Consider the following 15,939-nt stretch of genomic DNA (forward strand, 5'->3'; position numbering starts at 1 on the left):
AAATCTCCATTGACCTCCTCTTTCAATCACACAAACCCGAGCAACACTTTCGCACTCACTCAGCATTCTTAATTCCCTCCAACGCCTCCGCCAACCTCTCCCACCCCTCCGTCTCCCCCCAACACTCCCTGCCCTTATTCATGACACCCCTAACCGCACTCCTCGCCTTAAACTTCCAGTCCTTCGCCACCAGCTCCTCGCCAGCCCCCATCCCCTCCGTGCGCTCCATGGGCCCAAACGACTCGTACGAGTCGCACAACCGCACCGTAGCCTCCACAACCCCCTCCCAAGCCTTCTCGCTCTCGGCCTCCCAGCCCGGCTGCGCCGTCACCGCCCGCCACGCCTTCTCCTCCGCCTCCAGCGCGCTGGCCGGCTTGCGGCGCCACAGCGCGAGCTTGCTCACGAGCCGCCAGAGCGGCGCCGAGGCCGTGATGAGCGGCACGACGGCGTCGTCGACGAAGCGCACGAGCATCCTCGCGAGACCTGGCGCCGCGGGGTCGTAGACGTCGTTGGCGGCGATGACGTGCGAGGCCAGCGCTTGCAGGACGGCGACGTCGAGGCAGGACTCGCCGTCGGTTTTGGCGCGGAGCGACACGATGCGCTGCTGCGCGGCGAGCATGGAGCCGTAGTCGGGCGGCGACAGCGAGGCGGCGACGGTGAGCACGTTGTCCCAGATGCGGAAGGAGTCGTGCTTGAGGGTCGCGGCGCGCTTGAGGGCGCTGAGGGCGTCGAGGCGGGTTGTTTGCGCGGCTGCTTGGAGCTCTTTGCTCGGGTCGGTGGGCGGGAGGGCTTCTTCGTCGTCGTCGAGGGTGGGGTGGGAGGAGGCGGAGGCCGCAGCGGCGGCGGCGAGTTTGGCTTCGGGGTCGGTGCGCATGAGGGCGGCGGCGAGGTTGGACCAGGACTCGGCGTCGGAGTCGTCGAGCTGGACGCAGCGGGTGAAGGCTTCGACGGCGCGGTCGAACTGGGAGAGCTCGAGGAGGGTGCAGCCGAAGGCGAACCAGCTGGGCTGGTTGAGCTGGTCGACGGTGATGGCGCGGCTGTAGGCCAGGGCTGCCTTGACGTAGTCGTTGGCTGCGATGTAGTGTCTGCCTATGGAGCGCTGGGCGCGGGCGTAGCGCTTGTTGGAGACCTCCCAGGCCTTCTCCCACATCTCAACGGAGGAGTCGAGATCGCCGAGGATGCAGTAGAGACGGGGTGCGTCGAGGGGTGCGGGATCGCGAGGCGGGCCCTCCCACTTCTCATCGTCGGCCGGCTCGTCATCTGAGCCGCCGTCTGTAGCATGGAAAAGCTGTCGGCGGGCGACTGCTCGAGCTTTGTCTTCACGTTCTGTGGCAGCCCAGCAGAGCGCGGCTTCTGCCCACATCTCGAGACGCTGGTAGATGTCCAATGCAGACCTCAGACCTCCTAGCGACACCCAGCGGGATGCCAGCTCAGCCTCCAGATCCCATCTTGTGGGCGAGGCGAGCTGGAAGATATACTGAAGGCGCTCGGTGACGGACGCACTCTCTGACTCCTTTGCCTTTGGTAAGAAAGTACTCGCGGCAGCTTCGCCTTCTTGGCTCAGAGCGCCGCCTTCGATTGTTGCTGTCTCTGCGATGACCTGGTCGACTAGAGCTTGGAGTTGCAGAAGGCCACGCTCTACGGTGCGTGATTTGTAGCCTTCGATGCGACTTCGGACAAGCAGAGCCTGTGTGTATACCTGCCAGTTGGAGCTTCCGCCTTCCAGCACGCGGGTGGCGTACGGGAGAGTTTCTTCTCGGGTGAGACCGTTTTCAGGGGCAGTGTTCTTGATGGATGAAGCGAGCGAGAGCAAGATGCTCGAGTCCAGAGGCTGCAGCTTCGGCTGATCTGACGGGTCGAGGTCTGCGAGCTCTTGTGGGAGATCGGAAGCTGCCTGAATGTCTGACGAATTCTCATTCTTTTTGGAGAAGGAGATAGACTCCAGAAGTGTGTCGTCGTTGAGATCCAGGTTATCAGGTCCGCTCGGTGCAGTCGCACCGGCTTGTGCGTCTTCTGCAGCCGCAGGTGTCTCTGATTTCTCGGTCTTCTCACCAGAGGCTGGTGTCTCTGCACTCTTTGCCAGAACTACCAACTGACTAGTCTCTTTCTGCTGGAATTTCGTCCTCTTGCCCATTAGACCTGTCAGAGCAAATTTGAAGCCTCGATCCTTGGTTGCCTTGTCGATGTCTTCCCGGGCGAATTTGTCAAGGCCATGATGAGTGTGAATTGTCGAGCGTTCGAGCACAAATTCTGCTTCGGCTTGCTCGTCAAAATCGCTCGCTCCCTTCTCAGCCTCCAACTCGTCTGCTACCATGCCCACGTCGTCGTAGATCACGTTCTGAAGAGTTGTCGAGGGCTCCGACAAGAGTCTCTGGTGCATGAATTTGACTCGGAGTTTCGCCCATCTTGCTACTTTGACATTCTTCAGAATTGCAGGAGACGTGAAAATTGCATCAGCGAGACACAGCAGCTCGACGTTCGGTGTAAGCTTGTAAGCTGCGATACCGTCCAGACTGAGGCCTGCCAGCAACGATTGTCGTGTCTCGCGGGTCTTTTTCGTGTTGGAAGAAATGTCCTCCGGGAACAATGTCTTCGCGGAGTTGAATGGTAACGGAGGCCCAGTTACGTTGGACTGCAGGAAAGCCAAGAGTGCTGCATATCCGATGCAAAAGTAGATAACCTGGGTTTCTGGTTTCGAACGATCCGAGAGCAAAGAACCAAGTCGCTGAAAGATGACACCGCTCCAAGTCGAAGAGTCCTGGCCGGTTGTTTGAATCTGAAATAATTCCTGTGCTTCGGTAGATTTTAAGATCGACTCATATTCGCCTTTTTCAAGATTTGCCAGGTGCTGTTCGGCAAGCGTAGCAACCTCGCCCGGAAGCGATTTGCGTAGTTGGCGCAACAATGCCTCCATTGTGATTCAATAAATAAATCGCACGTGAGTTGCTTCAGCCAACACCACTCATTGACGACTATTTTTCGTCTTCACTTACTGCCCAATCGAGAAGGTTCGCTAACGCCAAGCGGCTAGCGGGGCCTGCATAAAGTTCCCCGCCGATGTGCATGCATCTCCCATTTGTGAGGCTTGGAGGCGCTTCACATGCGTCAGACGGCATGTCATATGTTACGGCTGGCTGTTGTCGAGGCATGTGAACGAAGACGTTACGCTTGAGAGCATCCGCACTGTGTGGACAGATATGATCGTGGAAAAGACAACGTCACGTGTTGCACGAAGCTCGGCCAGACAAGGTTGACGTCGGCGCGCTTCCTTCAGCACATGCTGCCTGCCATGTGCCTGGCTGATGTGGGGGCGGCGAGTCTCGAGTCTCGGTCCTGCCATCCCAGAGCCTCACTACCGCCTGCGACACCGCGCGCGCGGTGGCAGCCTCTTTTCACTTCAGCTACACCACTTCCACCTGAGGCTGGAACTCGTGATCGCAGAAGTGAAGGCTGCTATCCCTTCATGTGCCATGTCATTCCCCCGCTAGCCATAAAGCGCATCCGTCATCCACCTACATCGAACCGCAACCTCCCTTCCGACAACACCTCTACACACGCTCCACTCACACGCAGCCATGCCGGCAGATACGGATACCCCGCTCTCCTACCCTCACAGAAACGACGACTATGCCTACCGTGTACCCACGCCTCCTCGCATCGTAGTCCCTCCGCCCGCCCTCAATGAGGACGCCTTGCCCGACATTCACCTAGGCGCCTCCTCAGTCCTTCCCACGCCTGGCGATGCCTACACGAACCTCATAACCACCAACGCAGTCTTCGAATGGACCTACGAGCGTCGGCGCGAGGCACAAATGGTCCTGCCCTACCTCTACCTCGGACCCATGAACGCCGCGAAAGACGAAGCATTCTTGAGCAAAGAGGGAATCACAATGGTGCTGGGAGTCAGGCAAAAGCACGAATTCACGTCCAAGCTCATGGACGGCGCGCTGAGGCGCACAAGAGCGGCGGGACTTGAAGCGAATACCGTGGACCTCGCCAACAACCAGGACCTCATCCACTCGTTCCCCGAGACTACGACGATGATCAATTCCCACTTGAGGCGCATTCACGACGCCCAGGGAAAGCTGGGTAAAGTGCTCGTCTTCTGCGAGTCCGGCAATGAGCGCAGCGCCGGCGTGATCGCGGCCTATCTCATGGAAACGCACGAGGACGTGGATTATATCAAAGCCATGCAGCTGTGTCAGGCGCAGCGATTCTGCGTCAACTTCGATGATGCCATGAAGCGCGTCCTGCAAGGGTACTGGGACATTCTCTGCGCCAGGAAATCGGTGGCTGAGAACGCTCGCGCGAGTGGCCAGGGCTTCCAGCCGCTCAGCTCAGTGAAGAGCAAAAGAGGCCTTGAGAGAGACGAAGACGAAGACATGGAGGGCATGCAGGTTGACGATATGGAGAGGTTCGGCGGCAGGACTTTCACTCCGTTCGCGGACATGCCGCTGTGAAGCCTCCATTTTGCATTCACTTGGACAAATGGGATCTACGGCGTATGCGGTCATTTGGAACGATGCATTGCTTTGGCGTTAACGGAGAGGGCGTATTGAGTGAACTACATGATACCCTGGTGCGATGGTAATTGATTGGTTGAACGAGCGGCTCGTTTGACACTCATTTTGGCTTTATTTTGCTCGCAAACTGGACACGTCACTCAGAAATCGATGCATAGCAAGTTCATAGTGGTTCCAGTCAATGACATCCTGAAACACGTGCACAGTCGATCATAGTCGTGAAGAAGTCAACGGTGAAATCGGCACAGCAAGCCACTCCCCCCGTCTCCAGCCCCAGGCGGGCCCACGTCACCGGTTCTAGAGCCCAGCTCACCTCCGTAAACGCACCTGCACAGCCATTGCGAACGCACTCCCTCCTACCACACAAACCCCCTCACTCACATCCACCATGGCACCGGCAAAACGCATAGAACAGTGGGAAGTCGAGCGATACTGGGAGATCTTCTCCTCGCTGTCCGGCGGCGGGCAGCACCTGAACGGCGCGCAAGCGGCCAGTGTGCTCAAGAACTCGCAGCTCCGCGACGACCAGCTCGAGAAGATCTGGGACCTGGCGGACGTCGACAACGACGGCAACCTGGACTTCGAGGAGTTCTGCGTCGCCATGCGCCTGATCTACGACCTCATGAACGGCGAGTCGCTCGACGTCCCCGCCTCCCTCCCCGACTGGCTCGTTCCGGAGTCCAAAGCCCACCTCGTCCAGGCCTCCCGCGCCGTCACCGGCGGCGGCGAGCACTTCGAGCGGCCCGAGGAGGACTACGACGACGACGGGCTGGCGCTCAAGGACGGCTTCGACTGGTACATGTCGCCGGCGGACAAGGCCAAGTACGAGGCGATCTACTCCGAGGCGCGGACGGGGCGCGACGGCCGCGTGGCCTTCGAGGCCCTGCAGGACCTGTACGACAGCCTCGACGTGCCGGACACGGACGTGCACAGCGCGTGGAACCTCGTGAACCCCAAGAGCGCCCCCGGCGTCAACAAGGACGCCTGCCTGGCCTTCCTGCACATGCTGAACAACCGGCACGAGGGCTACCGCATCCCGCGCAGCGTGCCGCCGAGCCTGCGCGCGACGTTCGAGCAAGGGCAGATCGATTACAATCTTGATGCGCAGCGAACGGCGGCGGACCGGTGGGACGCGAAGAGGGATGATAGCACGCTTTCGGGGCGCAAGGCCAAGTTCGGCGACTCGTACTTGTCGCGGCTGGGCGTGGGCGAGCGCAAGCCGAAGGGGACGGATTTCTCGAGCACGCCGCGGGACGCGGAGTGGGAGGAGGTGCGGTTGAAGAAGCAGCTACGGGAGATCGAGGAGAAGATGGGTAAGGTGGAGGAGGCGGCGAAGAGGCGGCGGGACAGGGGCGGGCGGCGCGAGGACTCGAGGCCTGCGCTGGTGAAGCGCGAGCTGGAGCAGTTGTTGGATTACAAGAGGCGGGAGCTGAGGGAGTTGGAAGCTGGGGAGGGGAAGGCGAAGACAGGGCAGGGGCTGAAAGGTATGGCGGATGAGATTGCGATGGTCAAGGAGCAGGTTGATGGGCTGCAGTCGCATTTGAGGAAGAGAGAGGAGGTGCTGCAAGATTTGCGGGATCAGATTGAGGCGGAGAAGGCGGGCGGGCGATGAGGATAGAGAGTGGAAGAGACAAGTGCATTTTGAGCGAGAATGTATTCGCCGCACAAAGGCAGGAATGTTATTGCTACGCGGTAGACGAAAGACAATCAAGAAAGCGTGTAGATACCCCTGAGCTGTCTTGAGGAGAGAACAAGCAATGCAAACGCTATGGTGGTGTATCATATATGCCAAATGCTACAATGCTTTAATCTCAGCCACCTTTTATATCTTCACCGTGGCTCGACAGCCCCAGCGTCCCCGCCAAAAGAGTCCTGCTCCGGCTGGGTGACAGGCCTCTTCGTCGGGCTGCTAATACCAGTGATACTGCCCGCAGGACTCGCCCTCGCGCTCTCCGTCCACAGACTCAACGTTTCCTCCCTTTCACTCATCTTCAGCGCTTCGCCGACACTGCGCAAGAAGTACCTTTCTCCACCACACACCTCCACAATCCCACTCACGTCCATCAGCCGCCAGACCTCCGAGCGCTTGCTGGGAATGCGGGAAAAGTATACGCGAGTGCCGCGCTCGATGTACGACGATACGATCTCGAGCAGAACCTGGCAAGCGGCGGGGTCGAGGGCGGTGACGCCGTGGATGTCGAAGATGATGTGGCGGTTGTGTTCGGGTCGGCGCACCTTGGGCAACGCAGGGTGTGCCGCGTTGGTACCGTGGTCCTCGAGCCGGCGCAGCCGGTCCTTCAGGCTGCCGGTGTTGGCGAAGGTCAGCGGCTCCGGGATCTTGACGATCAGACAATGCGGCGCGTACTCCAGAGCGTCTGGGTCGGTCTCGGCGTTCTCGAACTCCTGTGTGCCTGGCACGCGGCCCAAGATTTGGATGCGTGGACGTGTGGAGTGGCGGAGCAGGCGCAGGAGCGAGAGGCCGATGCCGACTGCGATGCCGATGCGGAGATTCCAGAAGAAGGTTGTGAGGAAGATGAGGGTCATGAGGAAGAGCTCCGAATAGCCGGAGATGCGCCAGAAGAAGTGAATGTCGTGGGGTGCTTCTTCTATGAGGGAGTATGCTACCACAGAAATCATGGCAGAAAGGACGGCTTTCTGTGTGAGAAGGCTGTGTCAGCAGCCATGTTGTCTTTCGGGGAGCCTTATCGCGACTTACCGGAATGTAGTAAAAGTAAGGCAGCAGAAACATAACACAGAAGACGGTAATAAGACTCAGGAAGACCGAGCTCATCGGCGTCTTACCACCGGTGCTTGCGTTGACCTTGCTGCGCCCGTAGCCTCCAAATGCAGGAATCGACATGAAGAGTCCACCGACAATATTAGCCACGCCCAGAGCGACGAGCTCTCGATTTGCGGACACGGTGACGTTCGTGATGCCTTCTGGCTCTTCAACTTCTGTGCCGTCTGCCTTCACAACCTTCTTGGTCTTAACAGTACCGGTGGGAAGCGATTTGGCTGCGACGCTTGACTCGAAGAAGCCGAGCAAGGCAATCAGGAAAGATGTCGAGAAGGCGTCGTTCACGTGCTTGAAGTTGTCGGAGTCGAAAGGAAAATGCGCCTGGAAAGGTGCACCTTTTGCTTTGATGTTTCCAAGAATGTCAAGACCCTGCTTGTCCCAACCACATCTCCACGTGAGGACTGCAGATAATACGACGACCAGAAATCGATCTGGAATGTAAGCGACCCATGGTGCTCTAGGTTGCAGCCGTTTCTTGATCTCGCGGAGGACCATCACAATGGCGAACGCGCCGAAAGCGACCGCGCAAGTAATCTTGCTCGCTTCAGAGGAATGCCGGAACAGAAACATGATCTTGTCCAAGCTACTTCCATGTGCTGCGGAAGTGGAGTGTGCGGCTGCAGTGTCAAGGCCCATCTCGGGGATGAGCTGATCGACGAAGATCACAACGCCGATAGCGCTAATAAAGCCGCGCAAAAATGGGCGACTGAGGACAGAGTCGAGAAAGCCAAGTCTGCAGAGTCCGGCGACAAGAATAAAAGCTCCTGCAAGACCAGTTACCATGCCTGCCACTTGTGCGTTCCTGTGGCCTGCCTTGTCCCGATGGTGGCCCGCATTGATGGCTTCGCGGACGACTTGGCCTGTCAGCAATGAGCCAGCCGCTTCCGGTCCGACCACCATCTGCGGGCAGGTTCCGAGAAGCGCGTAGATCAGAGGATTGAATACGAAGGAGTAGAGGCCGTTAATGGGTGGTATATGTGCAAGATTAGAGGCGTAAGATAGTGACATCGGAATGTAAAAGCTGGCCATGGTGAGGGCTGCGATCAGATCACCCTGCACAAACGACCATCGATACTGACGGATCCAATTCGTAGAAGGAAGATAGTACAGCAAGTACCTGCCTCAGAATCAGTATTGAATTTGACAGACGTGTTGGAGGAGTTGAGGAGAAACAGGGACTTCCAACCGAGTTCACGTACATCATCTTTGAGTGCTTGATATCGTGCCGTTTTGCGAGATACTGTGTCGTGCTCATCTGCGTGCTGTCTCTTGGCATGAGCGAATCTGCCAAAGCATCTCCAAAGATCCCATGCATGCTGTCACCGCTGCCTCCAACCCCCGGCCCATAGGATCCCTCTGTGTAGCTGCCTGCGTGACCATCCGCGGAAGTGACGCTGGGAGCAAAGCTACCGTAACCTCTGTGATGCCGGGGCCGTGGACTGATGTTTCCGTGGTTGCAGTTCTCCTCATCGCAGTTTGCATGCGCGGGTATGCTGTATTTGTTTGCCTCACCCAGCAGCCTTGTGCGGGCGCTGGGTTCTGGCTCCTCTATTGCACCCTCAACATTCATGCTCGAGGGCTCTGATTGAAGAGGCGCGCCTTCAAGGATTTGCGCAGCGCTTCCGGCGGTCAAATTCGCTGCGTTGTTCTCGCGCATGCGCTCAAGCATGCTAGGGTTTCTGCGATCCTCTGGAGACTCCGGAGGCATATGCGCCTGCCTCAGACCGGATGGATTCGTAGGACGGTGCTGGTTGGTCTGGAAGTGGGAGGATGAAGAACCAGCGCGCGACCTCACGGTCTCGCCCGCTCGAGAAGGGTTGTTGTTCGCCATGTTCGCCTTGCGATATGTTCCCGACTCTTCACCGCCAATGTCGTGTACTCTTTCTTGTGTGCTACTCCAATGCAAAAATTCCGGCGCTCGTGATGCTAGAAACCAAGACAAACCATGACTCCGTGAGACTGTCGCGTAAACAAGACCTTCGGATTACCCTGCGACCAGGCTGCAAATGTGAGTGTTTAGGCGAAAAATCACTCAGCGACCCAGACCGGCCGCGTGCCCGCGCCTCGTGCCAGCGACCCTCCGAGGCCTAACATTAGCCCTCTAGCGGCTTTGTGGAGGGTGCGGGCCGACGATAGAGTTGGTCATCAACGTCATCCATCCGTCTTTCATTGGTTGCGCTCAGCCCTGTCATCACTTGGCAAGCAAGGTACCTGACAGGTCATCCCATGCACCGTTGAAGAGCCAAACAATTGGCTCGAATCGACCGAAAAACAATGTGAGCGGTATACGGGTGGTTTTATTCCTCCGATCCCCTCGCGAGCCATGAACATTCAAGGCATTAAACCTAAGAACTCTACATCAGGTATTGGATCAGTTGCAGCGGGCGACAGCATCCGAAGAACGCCCCAAGCTTGTTTGGCAGAGAGAATGGGATGAATTTCATTTCGTTGCTTCTACGAGGCCGAACTAGATCAGGCGTCCAGTCGCCTATACCACAAACTCTAAACACTCTTCAGCCTCCAGGTCTTGTTAGTTCATCAGCACCAAGGTCATTTACCGAGGCTGGATCACGGCCTTGAGGAACGTGGTTCTTTCGCGGAGATCCTAGCTCTTGGGGTCAACAGAAGTACGCGTTATGATCTTAACTTCCCAAGAATTAGGAACTCAAAAGAGCGTTGATCAAGTCTCTGAGTGGTTCTTCCTGCCGTTCTAGCCCTGCAAAGGGCCCAAGAATGCTGCAACCCTTCAGACATGTGATTCTAGGAACCATGTCCGCCAGATTAGACCAACATCAATATCGTACCATAAAACACTTCGAAGCCAGTTTGCCTTCACCTACTGGCAGGCAATAAGCACCTCCATCGTGAAGCCAAGTTGGCCGCTGGAGGGCACGGCGGCTCCGCGGTGCAGTTTGGGGAGGGGAGGGAGGTGGCGGAAGGGGTGTCTGATGGTTGCGCCAGGGGCCGTGGGTTATGCGGCAGCTGTAAGGGAGGAGGATGCCGGGGGTTTGGGTGTCGTTGGAGCTCATGGTGGTGGGAGAGGGCTAGATTTGGTGATGTCCGGGGGAAAGCTTAGCCGCGTAGGCGCTGGTTTTGATCTTACAATGTGAGATGTACATGTTATTAGCAAGCAATGAAGCGCCACTATTACTGATCAGCTACATTTCTGGCGACGCAGTAAGAGGTTAACGCTCACACGGTCCCTAGCCGACGTCGCGTGAACGAGTGCGGAGAGCGAGGTGGCAAGCACCGGCATGTCAGGGTCTCGCTTGTCCGGCCGATGTTTCTGCCGCGCAGCCGCCAGTCTGCCATGAGCCGAGGCAGCGAGGCTTGTGGATTGCCGAAAGGGCTTGGGGACCGTATACAGAAGACGAGATTCGCCGCTTCTCTGCGCTCCTCGACCCATCAGCACTCTTCACACAGTACTCTTCCCACAATGGCCACCCAGCGTCTCTCCAACGTCCTCTCCCACATCACCCCGGGCAAGAGCCCGCTCGACCAGATGTACGTGTGTCCACGGGCGAGCGCCCCGCATCTTTCCCCAGACCCAGACCGTTTGGACTTCACATGAATATCAGACGAAGGAGGAGGCTGACCGCGAGCTCTCGACAGCACCTCCCAGAACCCCGACGATGTCGTGATCACCCTCGCCACCAGGACGCCGCTATGCAAGGCCACCAAGGGCGGCCTCAAGGACACGCCGCTCGACGGCATGGTGTTCAAAATCCTCGAGCAGGTCGTCCGCAAGAGCAACCTCGACCCGCAGCTGGTTGAGGACATCTGCCTAGGCAATGTAAGATCGGTTCCGGCCCGGCATCTATAGGACACCATACTGACCGCGACCCAGGTCTCCGACTCCAAAGCCGCCTACTACATCCGCGCCGCCTGCCTCGCCGCCGGCTTCCCCACGACGACCGCCGCCAGCAGCGTGAACCGCTTCTGCTCGTCCGGCCTCAAGGCCGTGCAGGACATCGCCGCGCAGATCCAGACGGGTGCGATCGAAGTCGGCCTCGCCGTCGGCGCCGAGCACATGTCCACCGGCGGCGACCGGCTCACGCGCCCCTTCGTCGACGAGATCGTCAACGCCAACCAGCACGCGGCCGACTGCCTGCAGCCCATGGGCCAGACGTCGGAGAACGTCGGCAAGGACTTCAACATCACGCGCGAGCAGCAGGACCGCTACGCCGCCGAGTCCTACCGCCGCGCGGAGGCGGCGCAGAAGGCCGGCTGGTTCGAGGACGAGATCACGCCCATCACGGTCAGGGTCAAGGACCCCAAGACGGGCGAGGAGAAGGACGTGACGCTCACGAAGGACGAGGGCCCCCGCTGGGGCACGACCTTCGAGGGCCTGAACAAGATCCGCCCGGCCTTCCCGGACTTCGGCGACCGCTCGACGGGCGGCAACAGCAGCCAGGTGACGGACGGCGCGGCCGCGGTGCTGCTGATGAAGCGCAGCAAGGCGCTCGAGCTGGGCCAGCCGATCCTGGCCAAGTACGTCGGCGCGACGGTCGCGGGCCTGGCGCCGCGCATCATGGGCATCGGGCCTTCGGTCGCGGTGCCGAAGCTGCTGAGCAAGTACGGGCTTGACATCAAGGACATCGACCTCATTGAGCTGAACGAGGCGTTTGCGTCCATGGCGGTCTACTGCAAGGACGTGCTGAAGATCGACCACTCGAAGATGAACGTGCGCGGCGGCGCTATTGCTTTGGTGAGTTTTGTCGAGGTCCTCTTCATCAACGACAGCAAATACTAATCTTTTTGGACAGGGTCACCCCCTTGGCTGCACCGGCGCGCGCCAGATCGTCACGGGCCTCAGCGAGTGCAGGCGCCGCAAGGCCAAGATCCTGCTGACGACCATGTGCATTGGCACGGGCATGGGCATGGCGGGTCTGTTTGTCAACGAGCAGATGTGAAGAGGCTGATTGTTGAGCGAGGTTTGACTTGGTGGCAAAAGGATTATTTCATTGTATTTAGTGCGCAAAGAGCGCTTTGTCTGAACATATGGGTTGAGTTCACGTATTGCCTACTCTGTGCTTCCACATTGAAGAAAATGCTCACCCGGTTCGAAAGTCCAAACGTTTGCGGTGATCGTGTCTTCGCATCGCAGACAGGAAGACCGTATCGCGAATGAAGGTGGATTACACGTGACCCGGGTTGTTTGGGAGAATGCTGCAGTCTTGCGCGAGCGAGAAGTGAGATGTGTGGCGGGCCAGGCGAGGCCCAGGCGCACGTGAACGCCCTGCATGCAGCGTACCTTGTGGTGTGCATGCATGGTGCAGGCGTGAGCCGCGGGCGATGATCGTATGGAGGATCCACGGCTCCGCGGAACACGGTGCGATAGATGCAGTCGACCCAGGTTTGGTAAGGCTGATAAGTTATGTTAGGGGCACGTGAGACCTCAGAGGAGCAGGAAGTATGTATGCGATGGACCGTCGGCGAGGAACCAGTAATTCGCACAAGAGAGGCTCTTGCCGGGTTGGAGATCCATGGCTTGCAGGAGGCGTGGAATTTCTCCGAGAGACGTGGATGATGCGGCTACGTTGCTGAGATGCAGTGTGTCTAGTAGGCTTTCCCCTCATCGACGCGCAACATGGACCGGGGTAGGAGCTGTAGCTATACGAATGCATGTACAATACTGTACCTAGCTCTCCGGCACTCGGCCTGGCCGCCTAGTCTTCACAGAAGTAGAGCGGCGCAGGAAGCGGAGCCGGAACGGGTACAGCGCCATGCATGGAAGACGGTTGATGGCATGAGGCGGAGCGGGCGTGCGGCGAACTGCTGTTGTTGAAGGGAGTGCGGATGCTGTGTGAGGGCCTTTGCGCAAGACTTGTTTCCGACTACATTCCGGGATCGCAGGGTTGGATGTATAGCAGACAGTTCGATCAGTAGTCTTGTGTGAAGACGGCGCCACAGCCAATGGGCGGTCGCAGCAGGGCGCAATAACCGCAGGTGGTGTCGCAACAAGGTTTGGAGCGGTGCGGAGTGGGCGCACCCCTGTCCGTTGCAGGTGGCAGTCCCCTTTCTTGAGCGAGCCGGGAGCGCCAGAAGCCAGCGCGGCCTCAGGGTTGCCAGCGCGCCAGACACAGCACGCCCGGCCAGCTCCCCTAGCCAGGCTCGCCAGTACACCCTCCCATCACCACATCGCCCGCCCACGACCTGCTTTTACGACTTCTCGCCGCTCATTACCGCCGACCCAGCCCCACGTCGGCCCATTGATTGCCCACGAGCACCAGCAAGACCTGCTGCCGCTGCTGCTGTTGTTGTTTCGCGCCTGCCCGACGCGAATCGCCCGTCCTGGTAGGCCGCCCCCAAAATCCCCGACGGCCTCCATCGCGACTGTCGTGTGTTGCGCCTGCGCCGCCGTCCGCCCAGCATATCCTGCCTTGCCCTGACACTGACACCCGCGCAGCTCCTTCCTGAGACCCATCCTCTCTGCCAGCCCACACTTCCACCACCTTCGCAATGGGTAAGCTCGCCTCCCGCCGAACCCTCCACCTCCCTCCTCCTCCTCCTTACTTCGCTGTCCCTCCGCCTCGCCTGCACCGCGACAGCGAGCTCTTCTCGAGCCTGCAAGACACCATATACTCCAAAAAGCCTGTCACTCTGGCAATCACTCCACTGCATCGCCGCCATGGCCGTCTCAAATCACCCGCACAACTCCCCGCCGTCCAGCGACCCGGCCAGCGGCAGTACTGTTTCTTCCGGGAAGCACACGCCGCGCGACAGCTTGGACGCTCCCAGCAAGACACACAGCCGCCGAGCTTCGATCGCTAACACGGACAACCACGCAGCCTCTCCCACTCCGCCTTCGCAGGCCGCCTCGCCTCCTCCCCTTGAAGCCCTGCCCAACGGCAAGCCCACATCTCCCATCAACATCGAGCACAGCAACTCCATGCTCAACGGCAGCGCCACCGCGCCCCAGACCGTCTCCTCCAAGGACCCCAAGGCCGCCGCCCAGGCCGCCAGCGACATGAGGAACATTGTGCGTAGGAAGCTCACTGGCTACGTCGGTTTCGCCAACCTGCCCAACCAATGGCATCGCAAGAGTGTGCGCAAGGGCTTCAACTTCAACGTTATGGTCGTTGGTGAGTGACATCAAGATTCGGATACTTTGTGGTTTGGATCGTACACTGACACACTTCACTCAGGTGAGTCTGGTCTCGGAAAGTCTACTCTGGTCAACACCCTCTTCAACACCTCTCTTTACCCGCCCAAGGAGCGCAAGCAGCCCTCCCTCGACTTCGCCCCGAAGACGGTTAGCATCCAGGCCATCAGCGCGGACATTGAGGAGAACGGCGTGCGCCTGCGTCTGACCGTCGTCGACACACCTGGTTTCGGCGATTTCGTGAACAACGATGACTCCTGGCGTCCCATTACCGAGAACATCGAGCAGCGTTTCGACGCCTACCTCGATGCCGAGAACAAGGTCAACCGCATGAACATCGTCGACAACCGCGTCCACGCGTGCGTCTACTTCATTCAGCCCACTGGTCACTCCCTCAAGCCTCTCGATGTCGAGGTCATGCGCCGCCTGCACACCAAGGTCAACCTGATCCCGGTCATTGCCAAGTCCGACACTCTCACCGATGACGAGATTGCCGCCTTCAAGCAGCGCGTGAGTATCTTTCAATCTGTGATTGAGAAGACAAACGTTTCTAACCGCACAACAGATCCTCAGCGACATTCAGCACCACAACATCCAGATCTTCGAGGGCCCCCGCTACGAGCTCGACGACGAGGAGACCATTGCCGAGAACACCGAGATCATGTCCAAGGTTCCCTTCGCTATCGTCGGCGCCAACACCGAGGTCACCACTCCCGAAGGTCGCAAGGTCCGCGGCCGCCGCTACCCCTGGGGCGTCATCGAAGTCGACAACGAGGAGCACTGCGACTTCGTCAAGCTGCGCCAGATGCTCATCCGCACGCACATGGAGGAGCTCAAGGAGCACACCAACAACTTCCTGTACGAGAACTACCGCTCCGACAAGCTCACCTCCATGGGCGTCGCGCAGGACCCCAGCGTCTTCAAGGAGGTCAACCCGGCCGTCAAGCAGGAGGAGGAGCGCTCGCTGCACGAGCAGAAGCTGGCCAAGATGGAGCTCGAGATGAAGATGGTCTTCCAGCAGAAGGTGACGGAGAAGGAGAGCAAGCTGAAGCAGAGCGAGGAGGAGCTCTACGCCCGCCACCGCGAGATGAAGGAGCAGCTCGACCGCCAGCGCCAGGAGCTCGAGGAGAAGAAGGCCCGTATCGAGAGCGGCAGGCCTGTCGACCCGCCCGCCAAGAAGAAGGGCGGCTTCTCCCTCCGAGGCTAGAGCACCAAAAGCAGAGACGACCACACCCAGGAGCGAGAGAAGGGAAGCGTTTGCAGGCGCCCGGGCGCCGTCGGACACAGCGTATGCGACTGCGACTGGACGCCTGCCACCGCTTCTCCGACACCAAACTTTTTTTTTTTGATTGAAAGCCCACACACCAACATATACCACCCATTCGGAACACTTTTGACTCTTCTGCGACTGTACCGTTAACCGATTACCTTTGTGCGCCCCTTTCCTCCCCCTTTCCGCTTCGAGCTTGGGAAACGGAAAGGGGAAACGGGGCCACATTTGTTTCCTTTGTCTA

The 15,939-nt window shown here is 58.8% G+C and overlaps 6 protein-coding genes across 6 annotated transcripts; 4 read left to right on the plus strand and 2 right to left on the minus strand.

Annotated features, from left to right (window-relative positions):
- Positions 1-55: 55 nt before the first annotated feature.
- On the minus strand, positions 56-2,914 carry WHR41_04937 (uncharacterized protein; the record flags this gene model as incomplete). The annotated part of the gene is made up of 1 exon (XM_069373543.1): positions 56-2,914. The coding sequence occupies one exon, from the start codon at positions 2,912-2,914 to the stop codon at positions 56-58; it is 2,859 nt and encodes a 952-aa protein (XP_069229001.1).
- Positions 2,915-3,575: 661 nt separating this feature from the next.
- Positions 3,576-4,460, plus strand: WHR41_04938 (uncharacterized protein; the record flags this gene model as incomplete). Its single annotated transcript, XM_069373544.1, has 1 exon — positions 3,576-4,460. One exon carries the CDS (start codon positions 3,576-3,578, stop codon positions 4,458-4,460), a length of 885 nt encoding a protein of 294 aa, XP_069229004.1.
- A 451-nt stretch (positions 4,461-4,911) lies between these two features.
- On the plus strand, positions 4,912-6,135 carry WHR41_04939 (uncharacterized protein; the record flags this gene model as incomplete). The annotated part of the gene is made up of 1 exon (XM_069373545.1): positions 4,912-6,135. One exon carries the CDS (start codon positions 4,912-4,914, stop codon positions 6,133-6,135), a length of 1,224 nt encoding a protein of 407 aa, XP_069229005.1.
- A 96-nt stretch (positions 6,136-6,231) lies between these two features.
- Positions 6,232-9,338, minus strand: WHR41_04940 (uncharacterized protein). Its single transcript, XM_069373546.1, has 3 exons — positions 8,520-9,338; positions 7,240-8,437; positions 6,232-7,178 (listed from the first exon to the last, which is right to left on the minus strand). The coding sequence occupies exons 1-3, from the start codon at positions 9,149-9,151 to the stop codon at positions 6,354-6,356; spliced, it is 2,655 nt and encodes an 884-aa protein (XP_069228878.1). The 5' UTR covers positions 9,152-9,338; the 3' UTR covers positions 6,232-6,353.
- A 1,218-nt stretch (positions 9,339-10,556) lies between these two features.
- On the plus strand, positions 10,557-12,371 carry WHR41_04941 (uncharacterized protein). The gene is made up of 4 exons (XM_069373547.1): positions 10,557-10,824; positions 10,933-11,113; positions 11,168-12,028; positions 12,087-12,371. Exons 1-4 carry the CDS (start codon positions 10,601-10,603, stop codon positions 12,231-12,233), a joined length of 1,413 nt encoding a protein of 470 aa, XP_069228877.1. The 5' UTR covers positions 10,557-10,600; the 3' UTR covers positions 12,234-12,371.
- Positions 12,372-13,422: 1,051 nt separating this feature from the next.
- On the plus strand, positions 13,423-15,804 carry WHR41_04942 (uncharacterized protein). The gene is made up of 5 exons (XM_069373548.1): positions 13,423-13,617; positions 13,730-13,786; positions 14,112-14,405; positions 14,469-14,935; positions 14,991-15,804. Exons 2-5 carry the CDS (start codon positions 13,783-13,785, stop codon positions 15,630-15,632), a joined length of 1,407 nt encoding a protein of 468 aa, XP_069228876.1. The 5' UTR covers positions 13,423-13,617; positions 13,730-13,782; the 3' UTR covers positions 15,633-15,804.
- The last annotated feature ends 135 nt before the right edge of the window (positions 15,805-15,939 follow it).

This window comes from Cladosporium halotolerans (genome assembly GCF_011745625.1).
Source record: "Cladosporium halotolerans strain TM138-S3 chromosome Unknown Sca17, whole genome shotgun sequence".
NCBI lineage: Eukaryota > Fungi > Ascomycota > Dothideomycetes > Cladosporiales > Cladosporiaceae > Cladosporium > Cladosporium halotolerans.

Bases quoted from the DNA above. Each gene is read 5' to 3' on its own strand.
- WHR41_04940 (XM_069373546.1), bottom strand. From the start codon at position 9,151: ATGGCGAACAACAACCCTTCTCGAGCGGGCGAGACCGTGAGGTCGCGC. The intron at 8,438-8,519 runs GTACGTGAACTC...ATTCTGAGGCAG, and splicing joins ATCAAGCACTCAAAGATGAT to GTACTTGCTGTACTATCTTC. The intron at 7,179-7,239 runs GTAAGTCGCGAT...CTTCTCACACAG, and splicing joins CTTACTTTTACTACATTCCG to AAAGCCGTCCTTTCTGCCAT.
- WHR41_04941 (XM_069373547.1), top strand. From the start codon at position 10,601: ATGTTTCTGCCGCGCAGCCGCCAGTCTGCCATGAGCCGAGGCAGCGAG. The intron at 11,114-11,167 runs GTAAGATCGGTT...ACCGCGACCCAG, and splicing joins AGGACATCTGCCTAGGCAAT to GTCTCCGACTCCAAAGCCGC. The intron at 12,029-12,086 runs GTGAGTTTTGTC...CTTTTTGGACAG, and splicing joins GCGGCGGCGCTATTGCTTTG to GGTCACCCCCTTGGCTGCAC.
- WHR41_04942 (XM_069373548.1), top strand. The intron at 14,406-14,468 runs GTGAGTGACATC...CACTTCACTCAG, and splicing joins CTTCAACGTTATGGTCGTTG to GTGAGTCTGGTCTCGGAAAG. The intron at 14,936-14,990 runs GTGAGTATCTTT...ACCGCACAACAG, and splicing joins TTGCCGCCTTCAAGCAGCGC to ATCCTCAGCGACATTCAGCA.